We start from the raw sequence: 23,677 nt of genomic DNA, 5'->3' as shown, positions 1-23,677 counted from the left end.
CCCCCTCCCCAAGTGGTAACTGCATATTAGGACAAAAAAAAAAAAAAGACGACGCATCTCTATTAAAGAAAAGACAAGGCTCTGTTTTTTCATTTCATAAGCAGGTCCTAAATTTACTAAATATAGGAAACCATTCTTGAATGATGGTCCAGGTTCAGCTCTCATACTCTGGCCCTCTGTAGGATCAAGTAAAGTGACCATGTAGTTCAGTAATTAGGATAACAGCCTCAAACAAAGGTAGGTGATAAGTTAGACCTTCCTGTGGAAAGCACCAGGAACTCCATAGCGATGAAATGCTGAAATTACAGTCGCCTCACCTGTGGCTCTAGGTTTTGAATTTCAGGACCACTGTAGCCAAGACTGGTTACTTTTCACAAATGGTGATTTTTCATTTAGCAAACACAGTTTCTAGTTTCCTCACAGATCATGATTTTGCTTAGAAGACATGATGCGCTTCCTTTGAACATGATGAATTGCCTCAGATCAAACAATCAAAAAGTAGATTAGTTAATTTGACTAAGCAACATGTGAACCAACAGATACAAATTTAAAAAGCTGCTTTCAGGTTCATCAGTTACTCAGCACTGGGGTGAAAGTGTTTTTAATATTCATACATAACAATTTGTAATTTGTAATTCTTTTACATGTAATTAAGTATTTTACTATAATTGCATTGCTACTTTAACTCAAGTAAAACTTCAGAATACCGCTGACGGACACCATGGATACTTGAAAAAGTCATTTTTGGGAAGAAAACTGAGGAAAATATAAATGCCATCAGAGCAATCTGCTGTGTTTAGTCTGCTGAGTCAATCGTCAAACTCGGTTTTGTTGTAAATACAAAAAGTTCCCTGTTACTTAGACTTTTTGAAACACTGCAGCACATGTCATGTGATTGCTTACCCTGAAACATTTTGCCATAATTGATTAGTACATGACACGCTATCAACAGAAGGGGGTTTATATCTAATGATGACTTCCCACTGCACTCTAAACCATTTAATGGGCAAATAAAGCTGTGATTCTTTCTCTCCCTCTCGCTCTCATTTTTGTCCTCAGTTTCATTTCTCTGGACTTGAGTCTTGCGACAGCATCAGAGTCTTGAAAGTTCAGGAGGGATATTGAAATTTTATATCAACAACTACAGAAATGCAAGCAATCAGGTAAGAAACTTCTCAAAGGATATCATCACCAGAAAAAAAGATGAGATAAAAGTAGAATTGTCTCTCTTAAAAAATGTTTTTTTTTTAGTAATGCATTGCTTAACGCAGTAATATGCAATGCAGTCATATATGTTATTTCAGGACCAGATACCAGATGTAAGCCAAATAGAATTCACAATTCGCAATTTCAGCTTGAGTATAAGATGGGTGGATATTGTTTTTTCAAGTCAGTTAAGACAGACACTGAAATGTCAAGTAAACATTGTAATACTGTAAGGTTAAACAAACATGGCACATAAACAAGGGTTTTTATTCTCTTCACTCCTTTTATAAAGTTCTGTTTCATTCTGGTGACAGTAAAAATGGACTGTCCACCCTCATGTTTAGTGTCAAGATCCACTATAGTACTTTAGTACTGAATCATTTATACCTTCATATCTCGTTCCTCAGGTCTCTGTTTGTCCCGAATTGGTCTTCAGACGTGTGTCTGGAGGGAAAGACGGCTATAGTAACTGGGGCTAACACTGGAATTGGAAAAGAGACAGCTAAAGACCTGGCCAGCAGAGGCAAGCAAACAGAGCAGCACATTCAAAGACAGAATAATGAGTACCATGATGACTTAAACTCTTAGTATTACTGAAATATTCTTTTTTGTGTGTGTGTGACTCAGAGTACCTGTGTGGAAAACATTTTAAGCCTAACAAGCTCATACAAGAATAACAAATATAAAGAGGTGGCTCAAGTATTAAACTGTTGAGTGTAATGAGATCAGTAATGGTATTAATAAAAGACAGCTAAAAACATATGAGAGCAGACAGTTGTGCCATATGGGCCGAGAGATAAACACTTAGACAAAGATAAATGTTTAAAAGTAAGCGCAGCATCGCCTTACCTTGATCAGATTTCAACGTGCATGTACATGCAAACACACTCATCACTGAGAGATATTAATCTCTGTAGGTGCGAGGGTGATTTTGGCGTGCAGAAGCATGGCAAGAGGAGAACAAGCTGCTCGTGACATCTTGAGGGAGGTGAAGGGAGCCAAGGTAGTCGCCAGGCAACTGGATCTGGCTGACACCAAATCAATCTGCTTGTTCGCTGAGAATATCTACAACAGTGGGTGACACACACACACACACACACACACACACACACACACGTAAACTCCAGAATACAGTGTAAAATGTTTACTGTAATTGGACTGTGATGTGTGTAACAAATATTATGTTTTCCAGCTGAAAAGGCTCTTCACTACCTGATCAACAATGCAGGTGTGGCTATTTGCCCTTATGCTACGACAGTGGATGGATATGAGATGCAGTTTGGAGTCAATCACTTGGGTAGGAGATGAAAATATTGCTTGTCCTTGTATTAAGTTAAAGGCAGGGATGTCACAAGGAATTATGGGGGCCTCTTATTGAAAAATGTACTGAAATCTTTATATGCCCCTATCAGTGGTTCCTCACTACTTTTCACTCTGGAAATGAAGCTTTAACATGCATCAATAGAACAAATGATCCACCCGTTCATTTTGGTGTCTGTTCTCATCACAGTTGAGTCAATAAAGCCTTTGTGTACTTCTTTTAAAGTTGCTTATAAATCTATTTCTTCCCAGTCTTTATTTGTTTTACTTGTCTTTCGCTCTACTTCCACCCACTTTCTCCCTGTAGGTCATTTCTTCCTGACCTTCCTGCTTCTGGACTTGCTGAAGCACTCAGCCCCATCCCGGGTTATCAACCTGTCATCGGCAGCTCATGCTCTGGGCAAGATCCAGTTTGATGACCTGAGTGGTGAGAAAAACTATCACCCTGTCAGGGCCTACGCACAGAGCAAGCTGGCCAACGTCCTGTTCACCAGAGAGCTGGCCAAGAGGACTGAGGGTAGGGAATGTGTATGTGACAGAAAGAGAGGATTATGTATGTTTGTCTTTATGTCTCTTTCTGTGCCTCTCTGTCTCTTTCGCTGTGCATAAAAAATGGATCTGCATCTCTTGCCAGTGTGAGAGTCTCATGCTTCAACCACAATCGCTCTGGGCAAGAAACAGAGCATGGAGAAACATGTTTGTAGAAAACACAGTAATTTTGAAGAATTAATCATCACTTAACCTGCCACACTCTTTCAGTCTCATTACCAATCTAAAGAAATCTATAGAGATAAATAAATGATTAGAGTTATTGTATCATGGATTCTGGAATTGAGCTGATATATTTCACTGTACGTGCCTACATCGTGTAATTTGTGTTTGACTACTGTTATACTTTCTTTATTCCAGACTGACCAAAATAATGTAGTTGGACAGAAAAGCGTGTGTGTTTTGAGAAACTGGCATCAACATTAACCCATTTTAAAATGAGCCCTGTTCCTACATCCACCCCTTTCCCTCCAGTCCTAGGTGTGACAGCTTACGCGGTGGACCCTGGAGTGGTGAACACTGAAATAACCCGGCACATAAGGCGCCCTCTCGTGGATGTAGCCAACTTATTCAGCTCGCTGATGAGGACGCCAGCAGAAGGAGCCTACACCACTCTCTACTGCACCGTCACTCCTGAGCACCAGCTGCTCAATGGAGGATACTACAAGTCAGTTTGAAATGCTATTGAAGTCACAGCAATACGTAGATCAATTGAAACCATGCTACTTAACAAGCCGCCTGTGAAATAACAGATATTAGGCAGCATCATTTGACATTCACTGTCAAGGTAAATCCATGTAGACCATCATTCATCATTCATTTACCTCATTAATTCCATACCAATCACAATAGAAGAGGATTATATAAAGAGAAACAGGCTGTTTTAAAACTTGAAGAGAATTAAATGATAAATGCCAAAGGAGTTAATAACTCAGTTTTTCCTTTCCTGTCAGGGACTGCGCCAGTGCACAGAGCTGCAGGGCAGGTCAGGATGAAGGCACTGCCTTGAAGTTGTGGGCTGTGAGCTGCCACCTGCTGGGCATCCGCTGGAGATAAACTACCAGACATCTCCCCGCACACTATAAATCAATATTTATGAGCACAGCGATAACCTCAATACAACAAATATGGTGAAGCTTGATTTACTGAATGCTGAAAATGTGACGTGTGTGTGACAGGCAAAGTGTGTGTAAGTAGACAAGCAGGAAACCAGAATGGGCTAAACCTGCTCATTATAAAAGAGTTTGAGTGGTAAAACTCAAGGGTCATGAAGGCTGGCATGAAGAAGGGTTGGAGAAGAAAATGATCATAGCTACTGCTAATAAAAAAATATCACTGATGTTCCAAACGGCTTTTCTTTTCTTTCATTGATTCAAGTGCACAGGTAATTTGGGAAATTCTCATGACTGGGACAGGCACGGTTGTCAAATTTGTCTGGGGAGAACCGCAATTTTGCAATATTATCATTAGAAGCATGGTGATTATATTACAGCTTACTTAACCATTAGCCTACTACTGCTGCTGGTAATAGACCCTTCTTTTCCAGTAGCTAAAAGTTAAAGCATTTGTCTGTGGGCTCTGTTTTTATATTTGCACATTATATCTGACGCCCTGTGGGGAAAGAAAAAACTCTCCTGTGTCGAGTCTATATAAGTTGATCTTCTCAGACAGCAGGAGGCGGCAGGAGATCCTTCTGTTCCCCAGCCTGTAACTTGTGAATCAATTATGCGTCAGCTCGCTCCTGATTGGTCCTGCAGTGATATTGTGATGACAAACGCGGCGGGGCGGGGAGAGAGAAAGCAAACACGACATCCCTTGATTGAGAAGACTGGAGGAGGTATTTCGGTCAGTTCTTGCTGAAGTCCTGAGGTGGATTTTTTTTTTGGTCTCCAGGAAGAATGCACTGCAGGTAGGAGAGAAAAAAACAACCGGTATAAACGGCAGAGGGTTAGGTGGCTGGCTTTAGTTATAACAGGAATGTGAGACATATAAAGGGGATTACGCTCCACCGTGCCACCAAATCTGTCAGAAGATACCTGTGGGAAAAAAAATGCATTTTGCGTGGATTCAGACCAACTTTGTTCGTCTATAAATCATTTGTCATGTAAAGTTATTTAGAAATAGATAAATTAACCACTCTGGCTGTTCTTTTTGCTCATGTGAATCTGTTACAGTGAGTTTGAAATGAAGATTTTCTTCCATTCTTGCAAGAAAGTAGCCTGAGATTTTCATATCATAATCAAACACAATCAGGGAATATAAATACAATGATCATCTACTGTATATATATATATATATATATATATATATTTATATATATAGACAGGGTATACTGAGGCTGAAATGTCACAAAATGTATTTTTTTGTTAAAGATTCACTGTAATCACTCTGTCAATTCAACTGATGGATCATATTTGGCATGTTTGATTTTTTTCCCTCAGCAGAATTCCACATTTCTAAACTTTAGTGGAAAATTCCACAAAGGATCACGTTCTTGAATGAAACAGATTACTGACAGCAGGGACTGAAACTTTTACAAAATACTTATTATGAATGGAAATACTACTTGCTATATGTTCTCTGTGATTCACATGTTTTTCTGTGCTTTAATTGTTGTGTCTGATGTTCAGTAGTGTGTGCTGTAACCGCTGGTCATCTCAGGAGAGGCTTGATGGAAAAACAGTCATCATCACCGGAGCCAACACTGGTATAGGCAAAGAGACGGCCAGGGACCTGGCGAGAAGAGGTACTGTTCTGGTTTGTCTGTCCAGCTGTGTGTTTGTGTGTCTGTCTGTCTGTCTGTCTGTCTGTCTGTCTGTCTGTTTGTCTTTTAACAAACTTTGAAACTGTGACTTACACATTCCACACTCTTCAATTGATTTAAGAACCCCTAATGCTTGGGTGGTTTAAAGCTACGAAGCGTGATCTTTAACTGTGCCCTCTGTCTTCAGACCTCCACCATAGAATCAGGTTTAATCCTGCTTACTTGTTAGCTTATTCAATGTCATTCTCAGGAATATCAGGCTGTATCAAGTGCTATTATACCCACAGTATACTTAACATATTCCAAGACTAAAGGCAGACAGGGAAGAAATTTGCAGCTCTGTCAACTAAAAAGAGCATTTTGCTTAACACTTTACAAATCCGTGAGAAAGACAAATGGCAGCGATGGAAGACAGATGAGGCATCAAGGGGACAGAGGGAGCATTGTGAGGGTCTGCTCCACTGCAGAGCCAGACAGGCAACAAAGAGAGATGGGAGGGTGCACCCAGCAGTGCACATACTCACAGGCACGCAGACTGACAAAGACACACACACACACACACACACACACACACACACACACACACACACACACACAATGAGTAATATGAAAACTGGTTCTGCATATGCGATTCAGTTTGTTCATTCGTCTGCACTTGAAAGGCTCAGCATGGCATCAACCTCCTCTTTTGAAAACAATCACTGTGCACATGTTCAGAGATTTTCTTTTATTTTGTAAATCAAAGGATGCATACTTTTTTAATATCTTTGTGTTTAAACTAAAATGTAAAACAGAAAGTTACAGATATATTGATATATTGAAGATATACTGAAACGATTGAGCAGAATAAAGTGAAAGAAAAACATAAATCAGGTTAGAGGAGTGGAAATGTAACACAGTGCTTCATGTTTCAGGAGAATGCTCAGTTAAATTACGGTATCACCTTTCAGTAAACAGGATTATGTAATAATATGATGACAAAATGATTAGCTTTTCAGTGATTCATAAGAGAAGGTAGTTGCTTGGGGCACTGCACCCTACCAGCCATTTAATCATTTATTTGTTTGGTTATAACATTCATTCTTAGGTGCATTTACCATCTTGACAAAGTGTGGATATTACTCATCCATGTCAAACGACAAAAGTTAATGTTTGAAAAGTGAAATGAGGAGTGCTGCCATAATTACATATTATTGAGTCTGAATATGCAGATAATGATCAAGCTTGACTTGAGTTGTTATTTGTATTTTGCCCTTATTTGCATTCTTACATTATTTATGGATGCATAACCGTGTGTGATCATCTGCTGCTTGATCCTTAACTTGACTCTCTATAGCCCTCTATTCTCATTGTTTGCGTACTATTTTATCTAATTGAGTGAACTTGGCTACCAGGGAAATGTGGGAACAATTGGGTTTTCCCACATGGGAGCAGCAGGGGAGAAACAAAGACACTGTGATGGGACACAGACACCATACTCCAACTGATTAATGGCTCTGTGCTTCCATAATTGCTGGGCACAACAGCTATTTTGTATGTGTGTGTCCTCCTGGTGGGTGTAGGAGAATGCATGCGTGCTTGTGTGTGTGTTTATGGCTGTGGATGAGAGAGAGCGAGAGAGTGTGTGTGTGTGTGTGTGTACGTGTCCTCAAAGCCCCTTTCTGGGCTCATTAAGGAGAATGCATCGTAATTTGCGTCAGAGGCGAATGAGAATGACACAGCTGAGAGGGTCTTGTGTTCATGTGAGCGGAGCAGTTGGCTAAATGAGATGCTGAATGAGAGTTTAGAAAACATTAGAGGATAATCAAAAGTGCACTGTGAGATTTAGGTACTTCCTCCTTAATTGATGTAGGTAACTGTATGCCTGCAAATGAGCAACGCTATTGTAGTTTTGAGTTGGGGAACTTTGAAGGATTTGAATCTCCTGTGTGTAGAATATTTACTTTAATAAATCACTGTCAAGTTTATAGTATAATGTAATGACTGTAAAATGACTACTTATTCTCTTTGTCCTGTGATTTGTCATGCAGTAAAATTGACTTATAGAACATATTTAGAGCCTCAATCAAAAGAAGAAGAACACAATGGCTGTGAAATTATCTACATATCCACCAATCCATTTTAGCATTATTTACTTGTTCACTCTAAGTCAGGGTCATGAGGGGGCTGAACCCAGCATGCATCAAAGGGAAAGGAAAACAAACAACTACTCAGCCTACTCTTGGTCGCTAGTGGAAATTCAGAGTTTCCACTTCTGAGAAATGTTTAATTGAATGGAAAGAACAAATTTTAAAGCCAGGAGTGACCGTGGCCCTCTTTATGGCTAGTGCAACAAAATGTATAGCATTCACTGTAATTAAATAAGTCAAAGCAGTTGTCATGCACATTCCATTACCAACTCCATTACACTGGTTTTTAAGGGGCACGCATCATCATGGCATGCAGAGACCTGGAGAGGGCAGAGGAAGCACGGACAGTCATTTTGGAAGACACAGGAAATGAGAATGTTGTCATCAGGAAACTGGATCTATCTGACATCAAGTCCATCAGAGCTTTTGCTGAACTCATCATCAAAGGTAGGCAAGTAACCATTGATATCTTCACTTATTGCACACATTTTTTTTCAAGAAAAAAAACTAGCATGGTCTTAAGTGATGAGTGAACAGTGATGAGTTTCCTAAACAGCATGGCTGTGGCTCAGAGTGGGTTGCTCATTAACTTTTTTGCACTGATATGTGTGAATTTGTTACCAACTAACTAATATTCTTTTCAGAGGAGAAACAAGTGAATATGCTGATAAACAATGCAGGCGTCATGATGTGTCCGTACTCCAAGACTGCAGATGGTTTCGAACTGCAGTTAGGGGTCAACCATTTGGGTAAGTCATACTGGAAGTTACAGTTTCTACCAGGATTTGAAATTTCATGTCATGTCCATGTACATTTTTGGGAATCTGTCAAGCAGGCATAAAATTTAGGGTGAACAAAAGAGGGATTTCAAAGTATGATGTAACATTATCAGTAATATAGGTATTTTTTACAGCTCTTATAAAGTTGTACAACTCTTGTATAACCAAGCTCATTAACATATCAGCCAGGAAGTGAACCAGGGTTATTGTATTCTTCAAGCTGTCAGTTTTCCCTGTATTGGACCATGGCTTCTTTCCAAATGATCGTTTCCTCTGTGGTATTTTTGTCACAGGCTGACAGACACAAGAACATGGTGTGCTCAAGCATAGTCTCCCACTCACATATACATATATATACAACACACACACACACACACACACACACACACACACACACACACAGAAACACAACACACGCATAGTGAACATAAATATATATCTGTACATTCACAAACACCCTGTATATGCACACATGCATGTTAGATAATGATAACCTCTGGTTGGGTCAACAGGAAAACAGGAGAAAGAGAACAATTGTAAGGAAAGCCACAAACTCAAACCAGATCTTGAAGTTTCCTTCCACATGTGATACTTTATGGCAATGTCACTGTGAATGTATACCCTGAACATAAATCAGTCTTTGCAAATATTTTTCAGGTTTTCCATTTGTTGAAATATAGTTATTGTCCCACACTTGTGAGACTGTATTTACAGTTCGAGGAGGAATAATGTTCGATAACTGATTTAACTTCCTGGCTCGTGATACATGGCGATTTTCATTTATACAGCTCACGATGAAGCTGAATGAATAACAAATGCATGCTTAGTGAGAACTAGTAGGTGAAGAGATTGAACCCTTCTGCTCATTGTCCATGCAGAGCGTCAATAAAGGTAAGAATGTCTTGTTCTTTATGTCAAGTTTGGTTCATAAGCTGAAGTGAAATTTCAATGGGCTGTCCTCTGTTGGCACTCCATCCACATGTATGAGTGTGTGGTGGGGATTATGACTGTATTATCAACAACATAGTAAGAACTATTGTATGTTGATAATGAACAGTAGCCCCAGCATCACGTGGAGTCACAAGTACAACACAAAGTAAATATTCAGCACTACTATCAAGAGTGCATCAGGTTATCTCGGCAAATTACTGAAAGAGAGGCAGACTACCACAGGGGAAGAACCAGAAAGAGAAAGGGACAAAGGAGAAATTAGACAATATTGACCCTTCATTTATTTCAGTGAAAGAACTATGAAAATAAAAGCCGCCTCAGTGTTTGTGATAAAGAAAATTGCAGCAATTTAAAAGATGTATGTACAGTGCATTTTATAGGAGCTCTCCTTTCAGCACCACAAAACCACAACGCATAACAAAAAACCTACAATGCAATAATAGTAATATTTTCCTACAGAAACACAACATTAGATAGTCTCTGGTTTGCATAGTCACTGGTCATATCTCTCTGTTTTATAGTCGTCTTACCTTTACAAAAGTTTCAACTTTCTCATAGCCTTCTTTAAAGTGCTCGTGCCCTTATTGTTGTGTTGTTGGCTGGCAATATGTCCATAGACTGTATGTAAAGCTGGGCATATGGGCAATAAACATGTTTATTTTCGCTGCTAAGTTTGGCATTTAAACATGGTAAGGGCCAGCCTCAAGTGGCCATTCAAGGAACTGCAGGTTTTGGTACTTCTATGTTGGGTTCATTTTTCAACCTTGGAGGTTACTGCTTGAGTATAACACACTAGCACATGTTTTCCCCCAAATTTGAGTGGATAGAATACCAACAGAATATGTATTTGGCAATGTGTGTGTCATCTGACAAACAAGTGTGCCACTCCTTTCCTCTTTGCACGACTTCTCATTACAGTAAATGTACAATAATAGTTTTTCTTGAGGAGCTGAATCAGCCAATCATATTCCATATTCTGTATTATCCATATCCAGACATATTCCAGGTTGGATTTTCAGACCTTCTGATGTGTATACATTGATCACAGAGTGTGACATTTGTTTGGGTGGCATGAGAAAGCCTGAATATGTGTCTCTTGTGACTTTCCTCAGGTCACGTCCTCTTGACTTACCTGCTGCTGGACCTCATCAAACGTTCAGCTCCAGCCCGTATTGTTGTTGTGGCATCAGTGGCCCACACCTGGACTGGGCTTCGACTTGATGACATCAACAGTGAGAGGAGTTATGATACGATGAAGGCCTACGGACAGAGCAAACTGGCTAATGTCCTGTTTGCACGCTCACTAGCCAAACGGTTACAAGGTGAGTTACAAGTTATCATGTCATTAATGCATAAATCACAGAACTTTAAATTTAATCCAAAACTCTATGTTGTAGACATGATATTAGCACAAGTATGTTAACGTGTGCATGTTTACATGTAAAAGTGTCTTGCTGAGAGACTTAAGAAAGTCTTGATGTTTGGGTTTGGAGGCTTGATGGCTAAGTTCCAGTGGGAGAATTTTTTAACAGCAGGTGGGAAATGTGAAGAAAAAAAAAAAGCATTGTATTCAGTTTTACATAAGAACAGACTGACGTAAGAAAGTCCAAACCTACCATTACTTGCACACTGGATAGCTTGCATAAGTGTTCATCTTCATTTGATTGTCTTTTCTTCTCTATTCTGAGGAAGTAATCTCTTACATATGAATCAGATTTTGATTGGAAATGAGCCATTTCCATGTCAATCCATTGTTTTTTTGTCTTGCTTAATGGACAAGAACTGAAAGAAATTACTTTTTTTTTTAAAAAAGCCCTGCAGTCTGATGGTTGATTCCCTAGATCTGGAGTGTATCTCAGTCCAGAAAAACAGAAGATTGAGCATTAAAGGGACAGAACAAAATGAAAATAAAATGCAAACACCATGGCTAATATGGCTATTTTATTTATTTTACGAATACAATTGCACATGCTCAGTTACTGATGGAGGTACTGTATCTACTGAGGCATTTTTTCACAGAAATATACGTAAAATCATAACATCAGAATATGCACATATAAATAAGCGGGTCATACTTGCTTGAATGTGTTGACATACAGTATGTGTGTAGGTGACTGTGTAGGTGTCTGTACATATGTTGCAGGCACAGGGGTGAGCGTATTCTCTCTGCACCCGGGGGTGGTGCAGTCTGACCTGTGGAGGCACCAGCACCAGTGTATTCAGGTGGCGGTGAAGATTTTCAGGATTTTCACCAAAACAACAGTGGAGGGAGCACAGACCACTATTTTCTGTGCTGTGGAGCCGGGCTTGGAGAGCCAGAGTGGAGGGTACTTCAGGTACACATAGTATTTCAGCCAACTTTCAATTGCCTATACAAGAGCTTTCAGAGTGCTGGCTTCATGCTGCCCACTATTTCTACCTGCTGACTAACAAAAGGGTAAACTACTTTGAATGTAGTTGAGGGTTAACAATTTTTATTCTTGTGTAACACAGTATGTAATGACAATTCTCTGTCCCTGTGTGTGTTCAGTGACTGTGCCCCTGCAAGGTGCTCAAGGACTGCTTCTGATGATGACCTGGCCCAGAAACTGTGGGAAATCAGCTGCAATATGCTTGGCATCACCTGGCAATAAATAGTGGGAAATTAGGTGTGCAGTGAAGGGCATTGTGTGCTATGTATAAATATCATCTTTCAAACAGCACTGTTAGCACTTTTATAGAGGCATTGATGTTTCTGTTACTGTTGTGAAAACGATATATTTTATGACTTATTTTATGTCTCAATGTACAATACAGTCCAAAAACCACAGAATCACTACCAAGAGCTCCTTTGTTTTATAAATGTCATAAAGAATCTTATGTTCATTCAAATTGCATTTATTAAAAAAGATTGCATGGCCCCTGTATAAAACAGTTTGTTCACATTCACTGACAGTCAAATAATTTTCTGTACTTTTGATAGAATTTGAAAAATGTTGAAGAAATAATTTTGAACTGTTTGAACCCTTATTACTGTGCTTTTACTAACTTATGTGGTTATTCTTTGTTTCGTTGGTTTTGTAACAGTAGTGTAGATGTAGTTCTAGTAAATGTATTAGCTTATAAAAATACATTAGTCAGCATGATCTTGCTTTTGATGACCCTACGTGTCCCTTAAAAACGTTCAGTTCGCAATGTCAAGTGTGGCAGAGTGAAGGTTTTTGGCACTGAGGAGAACAATTTGACTCTAAACTAAACAGCCTTCAAAAGTCATTTTTCAAAGTAACATTTGAATGAGATACTCTATCTGTGGTTTACATTTAAAGCACTTAGATGACAATATGAAGTGATTCCTGTTCTTCTTTTTTAACACTTAATGTATCAGAATGTACTTTTATTATTCTCTAAAACTTTATCTCAAATTATTTTCTTCATTGAACTGTCTCATTGAATTGCCTTGTATTTTACAATAAGCAGTTTCAGATGCCTTTTCTGTTAATAGGTAATAAATGAACCACAATACAATTACATATGGTTGTAATCATAATGTGGTTGTGATGTGTCAACATGTTGAGGCTTCAGCAGAGTGTCTGACATTGGGAATGTGTTAATGTGGCACCATTAATGTAAAAATTAAATCCGTTAGACTGGAAAATACTGCAAAGTTCTGCCTGTTTGTTTGTCTGCTTGGGACTTCGATGTAAAAGTTCCTGCTTCCAGCAAGAGATCTGATTGTATGTAGGTAATGCTGACATTTTCCAAACTGATTGGTTGACCTTTTCAGATGCAGTAACATGTGACACTGGAGAGATTAGGTAAGCTTTGTCTATTAATAACGTGGAATTGAGGGTCTTAAAGTTTTAGCCAGTGCCACCCAAACAGATGACTGAATTTTGATGTGACTTACTCCACAGTCACTTCATTGTCACTAGTGACATATGTAAAAAGTAATGTTGAAATCCTGCTGCTTATAGCGTAGTGCTGTTTGGTATTATTTACTCTTCTAATTAATTTTTGCCCCAATAATGGATTTACAGTGTAACAGTGTATAAAATACTCTGGACTGCAGCACATGGACTTCTTTAGCTGGAAATGACTACTAATCTAAGAGTAGTGCTAGTCAAACTATAGAATAAGTATATTAAGAGAACAAAGATCAAGAGAAAATACAAGAATTATATTAAGAAACCGTATCTTAATCTAAATCACATGAGGGAGTATTTAAGACTAAAGGAATGTGGCATGAGCAAGAGAGTGGCTGCAGGAGAGGCCTAATGCTCCCTCTAAGGAATGTGTGTATTGTGAAAGGTGCATAATCACACTCACCAAATAATAATATCCCATCAGTCAGCTGTCCCGTTTCCAGAAAGGAAGTCTTATTTTAAAATGCTGTTTTAAAAGTTCTCACTTTATTATAATAAACTTACAGCAAAACGTCTCTTCTTCCTTCACTAAATTGAAATTACAGTTTGTTAATAAAAAAAGAGAGTGAGTCAGGATATTTTTACAATAGAGAAAAATATATTAATAAAGCTGTTTACATTTGGTAGAGAAAATAATGTGTGGGGAAAGAAAATGAGTGGAATTATATATTCAGGTAATGTGAGTCAGTAATCTTTTAAGTCTTAAAAATGATTTAGGACCTCAGTGCTTTCTATCATTTGAAGTCAAATTAAAGAGTTGGAATAAAAATGGAAATCATTAGGAAAATTTGGGTAACCCATGGTACTAAATGCCTTTTTCACAGAGGACATTTTGATGTGTTACAATGGGAAAAGCACATATGTAAATGATGAGAATAATGATGACTGGGTTTCATTTCCCTACTTTGTTTTCCAGGTCCTGGTATTGTGCATGTTACTCACTGTCACACTGTCATGGTGTACTGGGACACTTGAGAAGAACAGAGCCATAGTTAATATTATTAGTAACATCTGAGGTTTTCCTGCTATGACAAGTCAAAATGTCCTGCTGTGAAAATGGTCTATTGCTGTAATGAGAGCTAACAGACCGTATCTGTATGTAAACCTCCTGGCCTGTAGGTGGCAGTGTGGACAATAATTCAAGCTCAAATAAAAAAAGAAATAGCGACTCATACGCATGCGCGTTTAAAGTCTACGTCAGCTCTTCTTCACTAACAAGCTGCCTGAAAGCTACGTGGCCTTCACTGCTCTGACTGTCTTCTCATCAAACACGACCTCGGAAACAGGTAAGCTAAGGTCTCTTCCCTTAAATATTATTGTATTTTCACAATAGTCTAATAAATTAACTGATGTGAGACCTTTGACTTGTATTTGTTGGATTTCCATCTAACCTTACGTCGAGCTTTTCTTGCGATAGCTAGCAAGGAAGAGTTGACTAATTATTATAACTGACTTAAGATAAGTTTTTTTCAATGATGAAGACGTATATTTGACAATTAGTTAACGTTTAATGGGAAAGCCAAAGATGTACGGTTTATTATCCATCATAACGTTGTGGGAGTCACGAAAGGCTCCGGCTGCTGAAGTCAACGTCAGCACCGAAAGCAGTCCAAGCTTTAACACTGACTTTGTCTTTTGGAACGTCTGTCTGCAGCCTAAACACCATGGATCAGGTGATGCAGTTTGTTGAGCCCAGCCGGCAATTCGTCAAAGACTCCATCAGGCTCGTAAAAAGATGCACAAAACCCGACAGAAAAGGTACCGTTTATACTTTATTTGCCTCAGTCTTTGTTGTGCCGGAAACGGTTTCAAATCTTCAGTTTAAAATACTAATTTTCAAGCCAGAGCTGCTCGCCTAATACATTTCGTATCTAAAGAGCATGTTGAGTAACTCACTTTAATAAAATCATCTGTATTTTATTGTAGTTTAACCTTGATTATTCCTGTCCCCCCTTCAGAATTCCAGAAGATAGCAATGGCCACAGCTATTGGGTTTGCCATCATGGGTTTCATCGGCTTCTTTGTTAAGCTCATTCACATTCCCATCAACAATATCATTGTGTAAGTAATTTACATTGTAACTTGTATCATACATCATTATTTATATATGTATATATATTATTATTATTTATTTTTTAATTCAAACTATTTTACAGTGAATTATTGTCAGTGATAAATCTAAGAGGAACAGTGAAGAGGTGTACCAAGAGAAACTGTTTTGTCTTGCTTTGGTATTGTTTGTATCCTTGTTCTGTCCAGGAAAGTGCTATCTAGACCCACTGTCTCACTGTTATCCGTGATGACTGTACACACAGAGAGAGAGAGAGACAGATTATGATAATGACCCTACTTTCCCGATCAACTGATTTTAACTGTCCATCCACTCACTGTTCATCCACTGTTTCATCTGTGGTACAGCATGACAAGTTTATTCAATGTATTTGGATTTTAAATACCATGTCTTTGTCAGGGCTGCAAGAAGCTCTCATATTATTAAGATCCCCTTTTCATCCAAGTCATTGAGCCCTGAATTTAGAATCTTTGCAAGTGGTACTGATGGACACATTCATTGCGTTATTAGGAGTGGCATTCTTAAGTTGAGTTTGCTGCTCAACTGATTATTACAGTGTAAAATATGGATACATTTAGGTTTCTAAAGTTATTAACACTGCTTTCCTTGTTTTTCTTCTAGTGGTGGTTAAATCCTGGTCAAGAAAAAAAACTCAAACTTCAAAACCTTGGGACGGGAGACGATGCTATTAAGTGCTATTGGGCTGGTGTGACTGGGTCTGAAGGGATCGCATTTTTACATTCTGTGCACAACATTTATATTTCGCTGTGTAAATAAAACAAATGGAAACCCAATGATTGATTTGTCCTGTCTATGCAGATATCCTTGCTATCATTAGATTGTATACAACAATAATTAACTCATCCAAAGGTGCAGATACTTTTTATTGGATGTTCCATAACACTTAACAGATATTGCAAATAACAAGGTGACAGTTGAACAGGAGGATGTCAAAGGCACATACTGTTGGCTGTAATGCAGAGCAGATACATGAATCATTTTCAAAAGGAAATTGTAATATGGGTACGGTGATGCCTCTTGACTGTAATTCTCTGAAATGTTATTTCAGTCCTAACTATAAAGTTTGTTTTTTTTCAATGAAAGGAACCAGATGTTAGCATGGTTAAGGCTTGGATTCTGGTCACAAAGTGCATATTCATAAGCAGGAGTTCATTTTGAGCCAATACCTGTACAGTGAAGAAACACAAGGCATGTTATAAGAATACAGTATAAATAGACACACTATTGACAAGGATGGCCACTATGATATAAAAACTAAAACTAGTAGTCAGTTCTTTTGGCCAGTTTTGAATTTTCCTGTGTTCCATGTTGACCAAGTCAAGTTGATCATGATATCACACAATACAATAATAAAAAAAAAGTGAGATTTTTGTCACATGTAAGAGTGCATCAAGCTCCTTCATTTTTGACTACATGCTACACAAACCAAACTAAAACAAAACTAGTGATTTTGCTTTAGCTCATCTGCAGAAAAAGTTTCATTCCATGTGCGATTAGAGAAATATTAACTGAGAAGAAGAATCTTTTCTGCTTTATCCCCTATTCTTACGAATGCCCATGCTCCAGAGAAGTGGCTGGTCTGTGATCACAGTTACAGGCTTCTTGGGTTTACCGGGGTCTACATGCTCATAGGTGTTGGAGGTGCTCACCAGCTTCCCAAACTGCAGGACCTGGTTATCTGGACAGAGAAGACAGATTAAATGTAGTTAAATGCAGCAGTGATGAGGGTCTAGTGAGTGATACTGTTAGTCAAGTTAAATTATTCAGTACACAGAAATAGATTACAGTGAGTATGAATGAGGGCTTCACAAAGACCTGAGCTGGCATGCTTTCTGCCGAAAAAGCACAGTGTTGCAATTTACTTTTCTTCACTGGGTCATGGAAGGCACATTAAAAATGATTGGATGTCATTCTTACTTTTACAGATTATATATTAATTGATTTATTATGTTTGTTTTTTTTATACTTGTGGAAACTGGTTATTTAGTTTGCACCAAGTGATACCAATGCTATTGTCATGAAATGTGATCAAATTCATCTGTACTTTAAAAAATAAGGCTGGTGATAGTCTATATTTTTCTTAATAACTGTTTGGCTATTTGTAATGCAGCTGTATGAAAGCCTTGGAGAGCCTGTGTAACTGGGGTGAGGTGGTCCACATGACCTCGCTTTGTGTCTTAACTCAGACATTTCCACCTAATGAGGCGGTCTGAGGGACACACAGGCTTCACAGCCAAAACCACACACTTTCACAAAGGCTATTATGCGAAGGCCATTGAGCATGCTCCTACAGTACTTTGTGGTTACTGAAGAGCTAAGAAATCCTTCAGCTGACAAAGGAAAGGTAACCACTTACAAGTCACATAAGGCTCTTTGTTTGGTATAGTTATGGCTACTTCAACCCTAATTATATAATGACAAATATAGTACAGTGAATCAGGAAGAACTCTTCAAAGCGATGACCTTTAGAAAAGGAAAGTTTTGAATAAAGAATTCAGATCAGATACAATTTTAGATTCAATTTTTCCACTACTATTTATCCCTACAGCTGGCATTTCTAGCCCTGGATATTTTCACATTCAAGACTGTCCTAATGCTTTAAAGATTGTAAATGGGTGAAATATTTGCTCCACTTCCATATGTAACTTTCTCTTTGTGTACTTTTCATGCTGTCTCCACACCAGAAGACATAATCAGTTCACTCTCAGTTTAACGAATTCAAAATGCAAAAACAAGTGGTGGGAACAGATCATCCAGTGTCAGTTACTTATTATAGGCTGATTATAACAGATGTTCCAAACGTTGAACTGAGCGTGAACTGATTGAACTGAACCATACGGCCTGAAAGGACACTTGGCCAACACTGACCTCAAGTGGTCAAACCAGGAAACTCAGTACTATCTGGAGTGAGGGACATCATATTCTATCAGTGTGTATGTGTGAGTGTTAAGAACAAGTCAAGGGGCCAAACATTTAGTTTAATAACCATGTTGTTGAGAGTATTATTAATTTTGATAAGATTCAAACTGGTGAACATAAAACTCTGAATGACTTCATATATTATTATTGGCTGCAACTCTCATATACAGTAAATACACCCACTGAGCACTTTATTAGGAACACCATATTAATACTTGGTCTCGGGGCCTCCCTTTTCTCTCAAAACAGTCTCAATTCTTGGATGATGTTTCCATGATGTTGGAAACATTCCTTAGAGATCCTGAACCATGTTGACATGACTGAATCACATAATTTCTGCAATTTGTCTGCTGCACACTCTTGCTGAGAATCTCCCGTTCTACCACATCCCAGAGGTGTTCTATTGGCTTCAGATGTAGTGACTCACCACAGTTTTTAAGAGTGGTTATCTGAGTTACCGTAGAACATTCTGTCAGCTCCAACCAGGCAACGTTCTCCTCTGATCTCTCTCATCAACCTCGTGTTTCTGTCTGCAGAGCTGCCGCTCACCGGATGTTTTTTTGTTTGGCACCATTCTGATAAAACTCTAGAGACTTGTGCATGGAAATCTCAGGAGATCAGCAATTTCAGAAATACTCAAATGGTTGGTGAGTGTATAGTACATAGAAGTTTTTGTGAGGAATTTAGTCATGCAAAACAATTCATCTTTATGGAAAATAACAAACCATTGACTGTGCTTCAATGGGCCCAAATGGCAGAAATATGAATTTGTGTGTCACTTCTTCCCATTAACAGTTACATTTCTTCACGCAACATTTGGTCTGAACAAGCTGAGCTGACAAGCACCCTGAGAGTGGAGCTGTTGGATCGTGTCTAATGTGAAAAGGGCAGACTCACCTCAGGAGATTTACACCTGGGGCTTTCTGTTATTCATCCACTATTATCTGTCACTGTTATTACCATTTGCAGCTAATTAAAGAGTAAAATATTTCTCCTTAATTAATTTCTAACCCTACAGTTCAGTTTCCATAATGTGTGTAATACTTCATGGAAAAAGCCCAAAAAGTTCTGGTGTGACTTTAGACCTTGATTCAAACAGGTTTTTTGAGAAGGCTTTCACCTGTTCATGTCTCAGCACTTTCATAAACCAAGACAATGTAGGTTTTTTTTGTAGTCTCTTAAGAACTCTGTCTCTGAGCATGGAATTTTTCTTAGTTTTTTAGCTATCTTGCTCTAATTATCTGGTTTGCCTGCTTGGTAGTAGTGGGCCATGAGCAGTGTTTGAAAGTGAGTTGAAGGATTAGTGCTCTGAGTGGCACAAACCACAGCTGGAGCACGGACGATCAGGTGAGGTTTTGTTTCTACTTGTTTAGTTCTATTATCATTTGCAGAAACAGCATTGCCATCTGTTCTTCTGAATATATTGCTCCTGGATGAATGACCTTAAAAGGCACCCATGTGTAACTTTTCACCCATTCTACATCATCAAAGATAACAGATAACATTTAGTGTCGCACTCGTGAAGTTGCTTCATTTGACTGCTGTTGCTATGTTGTTAAAATCTTGACTGGCCGGGCAACGTGAATGCAAATACTATTTAATAAAGTGACAAAGACCGCCAGGACAGGACAAACCATATAAACGTATTTGGGGAGCAGAATGAGCAGCTTCAGTTTTAATTTTCCACCACATTTTAGCAAAAAAGATTGATATAAAAATAAAGATTTCAGCTGCAAGACAAAAAACATTTTGAGTTATCTTTTTTTTTTTCCTACAGATACACACACAATAGAGTCAGCTTTCAGAAAATGTGAGTCAGATCTCAAAAGCATTCATTTATCAAACATCAAAGTTAATCATGAAGCTGCAAACAAGGGGGATATTTAAAGGGACAATTTTCCTTCAATCTCAGAGAAGTGGGTGCTAAGGCAACTTTGGTGGATCATTAGTACAAAATATCCAAGTTTTGTCTGTGGGCTTTGTAAATTTTGATGAAATAAAAATGTAATCTACTGCACCAGACCTATGAATTCCAGGTCTGGTGTTATAAGTTTTCAGTGTGCCGATCAGAGAATAAAGCACATTCCTTTAGACATACAGCTTCTTTCTATACGTAGGTAATTTCAAAGTAATACAAATGCTATTCTCTTGAGAAGAATAAAAAGACCAATTAATCATACCACCTTTTTTAGCAAATGCTATGCCTCAAACATCACACAATATCTTGCACACTATTAACCCAAACCAACACCTGATAATTGCATTGTTTCAACATCCTCTAAAAGAGGCAAACATGAAGAACATTAGAAAATAAGAATATTATGAATATGCAAAAATGTTATTGGTGTAAGATATTATTCTGCAAAGGCGGAAATGAACACAAAAGGAACAAAGTAAGATAGAATGAAGCGAATCATTTGTCCACAGGCGCCTGCACGTACATCAAACGGGCAAAAAAAAAAAAAAAAACCTGTTCTGCTTCAAAGACTGCAGAGTAAGTATGATTTTAGACCAGCTTGACTAGGAACAGGGAGAAAAACAAGTTGTATGTGAAGTTAAGGTACTTAATAATCGAGTGAACACAGAGCCACAGTCACCATGCCATGGCCGTATGAGAATAATGTCTGACTGTGTGAAAGTGCAGGCCTGAAGGTTTTTCTCTGCAGGGTAATGTGTTCCAACTAAGTTCATACCAGCAGAGCCACAAGGGTCGCCTGAGCTAGAGAGAGGTTAAGGCGTTTTGTGAGACGCGTGAGTGAGCATGCACACTTTTATTTGTCTCTTTGGGAGGATCAAAAAGTCCTCACAGGAAAATTGTAAAGGACTTCTGTGTGGATTCTAATAAAAATGCAATGTTAATTTCAAAGGCCCTGAAAATCTGATTTCTTAATCAGCCTCTTATTGTGAGCAATGTGATCCTATGACATACGATTGTCCATTTTAGTTATTGCACATAACAGAGTTCCGATTCAGTGGTGTGAGAAAAAGGTGATATCGTGTATATGTGCACCAATCAAAATGTACCAATATTTCAATCAAAATGTGATAACAGTGGTGGGGTTGTTTTCTTGTTGAACATGTTTTCATGTTTAATCAAATCTGATCAAACCTCAGCTACATGATTAAGCAGATTAAGTTTTTGAGTGTTACACTGTTAATTAATAATAAATAACAATGTTTTTAAACCATAACTTGCTCATTTATTCATTAATATTCAATTATAACATTTGAGTTCTAAGTTTTCAGGGGCTTTAAGGTCTTTGTGTAAAGGCTGGAATAGGCTAACAATACAGCAGGAGTACAGTAGGTCAATGGAATATCCCAATTATTCACTAATGTTAGTTAACACTATAACAAAACAAAACAAAATAGTATACAGCTAAAACTATTTTCTTAGAAGACACCAATTTCCACACACATTAGGTTCCTCTGCAGGCCGAATAAACCTTCCATAACTGTTTATATCATTGCTATAAGAAATATCATGGGATTTATCCCTCAGTACAATATGATCTTATTACAACCAAAGAGGAAAACAGATATATTCAGGGGTGAAAATTGATAGCTGGTGTAATAAGAACTGCCACCAGAGGCAGCAGAGCCCTATAATAAAAGCGTTAGGAGGCATGCTCAACAGGAATGGTCGAGTGACACCTACATTTACTAACACAGATTATCTCCATCTGTCTCTCATGGACACATCCATTTACAAACATGCACACACACTCACAGACACACACGCCCGTTCAAACTCTTTACTGAGCACAAAAGGCTTTCAGATGGCTTCATTAGTAATCCCCTCCTCAAAGCTGATACCGATCAATACCGGCCCCCATTGCAGAGGGGACCGAAATGAGCATCGCACCCTCCAGTGATAACAATGGAGATGTTTGCTGCCTGTAATTGCATTTCCAGCGCCACAGCTGAAAGGGCCCGTCAGCTGTAAGTGGACCGTATTTACACAACAAATTACCCAGGAGAGAGGGTGGGAGAGGAGAGGAGAGACTTGCAGACTCTCACACTGCAGTGGACAGGTAGAGAGGGGAATTATGGGTGTTACGGGCCATTTTTGAAAGGGAGAGAGGACTGTTGCTGCTCCACTTTTGCCTCCCCATATTTCTTTGCAAACAAGCTCTCAGAAGTCATGTTAGTGGTGCTGCATCAAGCATTTTTAAACACACAAACATTGGTGTAAAATTATCTATCACACACTGTAATCAAAAACAGGGCCACAGTCAAGGTAACTGATCTAAATCTTCCATTTATGTTAATGTATAAAAAAAGATCTTATTTCCCAGTTTATTTGTTTTTCAATGACGATACCGATCTATGAATCTTTATTTCACTTTTCTGTACATGTAGCACCTGCTAGAAATGGCTTGTCTGTGCAGATTACACTCATTCCACTGCTATCATCATTCTGACTTGGAAATTGTAGTTACCGATATTAAATCACTGATAGGAAGATGCTCATCTGCATCAAGGCAAGAAAAAGCAACCCTTCTTATCATTAATGATTCAGATTATGCATGCTAATTCTGCTGATGATTTGTAATGAAGCATTACATTTTTTGATTGACAGGAAAATGTGACACATCACACCTTTAAAATAACATTGAGTTAAGTCACTGTGATCCCAGGTACTCCAACACAAGAAAAAAAAAATATTTTCGTTTCCTATTATGGCCGAGTGTGTGTGGCAAGGAACACGTGGCCCCTTTTAACACGATTTGTCACTGAGAAGGAAACTGAACTCAGGCGGTGGATCCTCCACGCCTTTAGACCAGCGTGCTATCAAATTTCATCGCGCTTCACAGTTAGAGAGGGAAAATCATTTTCTATTAATCATGTTTGTTCAAGACTGAGATGTCCAAATGATTCAAATGAGGTTAAGGTGCGAATGTGTTTCACATTCTAAACTGCAGTTCTCTCACCACATTGAGAATAATACTACACGTCATTAATTCCCATGCCATTAATAGACAGTTCATCTTTAGATCCACCAAACAACCTTGGGGAATATACTTTTTTCATATATATATATATATATATATATATATATTTTT

The 23,677-nt window shown here is 38.4% G+C and overlaps 4 protein-coding genes across 11 annotated transcripts in view; 3 read left to right on the top strand and 1 right to left on the bottom strand.

The window, feature by feature from the left end:
* Positions 1 to 635: 635 nt before the first annotated feature.
* LOC111662928 (retinol dehydrogenase 12) lies at positions 636 to 4,423 on the top strand. The gene is made up of 7 exons (XM_023416964.2): positions 636 to 1,163; positions 1,614 to 1,729; positions 2,124 to 2,279; positions 2,399 to 2,503; positions 2,834 to 3,043; positions 3,550 to 3,742; positions 4,029 to 4,423. The coding sequence occupies exons 1-7, from the start codon at positions 1,150 to 1,152 to the stop codon at positions 4,129 to 4,131; spliced, it is 897 nt and encodes a 298-aa protein (XP_023272732.1). The 5' UTR covers positions 636 to 1,149; the 3' UTR covers positions 4,132 to 4,423.
* Positions 4,424 to 4,785: 362 nt separating this feature from the next.
* LOC111662929 (retinol dehydrogenase 12) lies at positions 4,786 to 13,332 on the top strand. 3 transcript variants are annotated; one of them, XM_087176826.1, is made up of 7 exons: positions 4,786 to 4,859; positions 5,706 to 5,821; positions 8,260 to 8,415; positions 8,613 to 8,717; positions 10,811 to 11,020; positions 11,842 to 12,034; positions 12,229 to 13,332. In XM_087176826.1, the coding sequence occupies exons 1-7, from the start codon at positions 4,801 to 4,803 to the stop codon at positions 12,329 to 12,331; spliced, it is 942 nt and encodes a 313-aa protein (XP_087032952.1). In that variant the 5' UTR covers positions 4,786 to 4,800; the 3' UTR covers positions 12,332 to 13,332. The 3 variants fall into 3 exon arrangements, with proteins under 3 accessions (XP_087032952.1, XP_023272733.1, XP_023272734.1); XM_023416965.2 differs by lacking the exon at positions 4,786 to 4,859 and adding an exon at positions 4,899 to 4,984; XM_023416966.2 differs by lacking the exon at positions 4,786 to 4,859 and adding an exon at positions 4,906 to 4,984 and having other exon boundaries at positions 5,709 to 5,821.
* A 1,430-nt stretch (positions 13,333 to 14,762) lies between these two features.
* sec61g (SEC61 translocon subunit gamma) lies at positions 14,763 to 16,465 on the top strand. 3 transcript variants are annotated; one of them, XM_023416951.2, is made up of 4 exons: positions 14,763 to 14,886; positions 15,255 to 15,358; positions 15,559 to 15,661; positions 16,293 to 16,465. In XM_023416951.2, the coding sequence occupies exons 2-4, from the start codon at positions 15,265 to 15,267 to the stop codon at positions 16,300 to 16,302; spliced, it is 207 nt and encodes a 68-aa protein (XP_023272719.1). In that variant the 5' UTR covers positions 14,763 to 14,886; positions 15,255 to 15,264; the 3' UTR covers positions 16,303 to 16,465. The 3 variants fall into 3 exon arrangements, with proteins under 3 accessions (XP_023272719.1, XP_087032951.1, XP_087032950.1); XM_087176824.1 differs by having other exon boundaries at positions 14,808 to 14,896; XM_087176825.1 differs by lacking the exon at positions 16,293 to 16,465 and having other exon boundaries at positions 15,559 to 15,665.
* A 71-nt stretch (positions 16,466 to 16,536) lies between these two features.
* Positions 16,537 to 23,677, bottom strand: part of tpk1 (thiamin pyrophosphokinase 1) — a 70,686-nt gene continuing 63,545 nt past the window's right edge. For all 4 annotated transcript variants that reach the window (XM_023416947.2, XM_023416948.2, XM_087176823.1 and 1 more), the window contains exon 9: positions 16,537 to 17,370. In XM_023416947.2, coding sequence (XP_023272715.1) covers positions 17,225 to 17,370 — 146 coding nt within the window. In that variant the 3' untranslated portion in view covers positions 16,537 to 17,224. The remainder of the gene's footprint in view (positions 17,371 to 23,677) is intronic.

This window comes from Seriola lalandi, unplaced genomic scaffold (genome assembly GCF_002814215.2).
Source record: "Seriola lalandi dorsalis isolate HSWRI2012SDOR001 ecotype SW California unplaced genomic scaffold, Sedor1 jcf7180002054570, whole genome shotgun sequence".
Lineage (NCBI taxonomy): Eukaryota > Metazoa > Chordata > Actinopteri > Carangiformes > Carangidae > Seriola > Seriola lalandi.
This window is presented reverse-complemented; position numbering and strand designations above follow the sequence as displayed.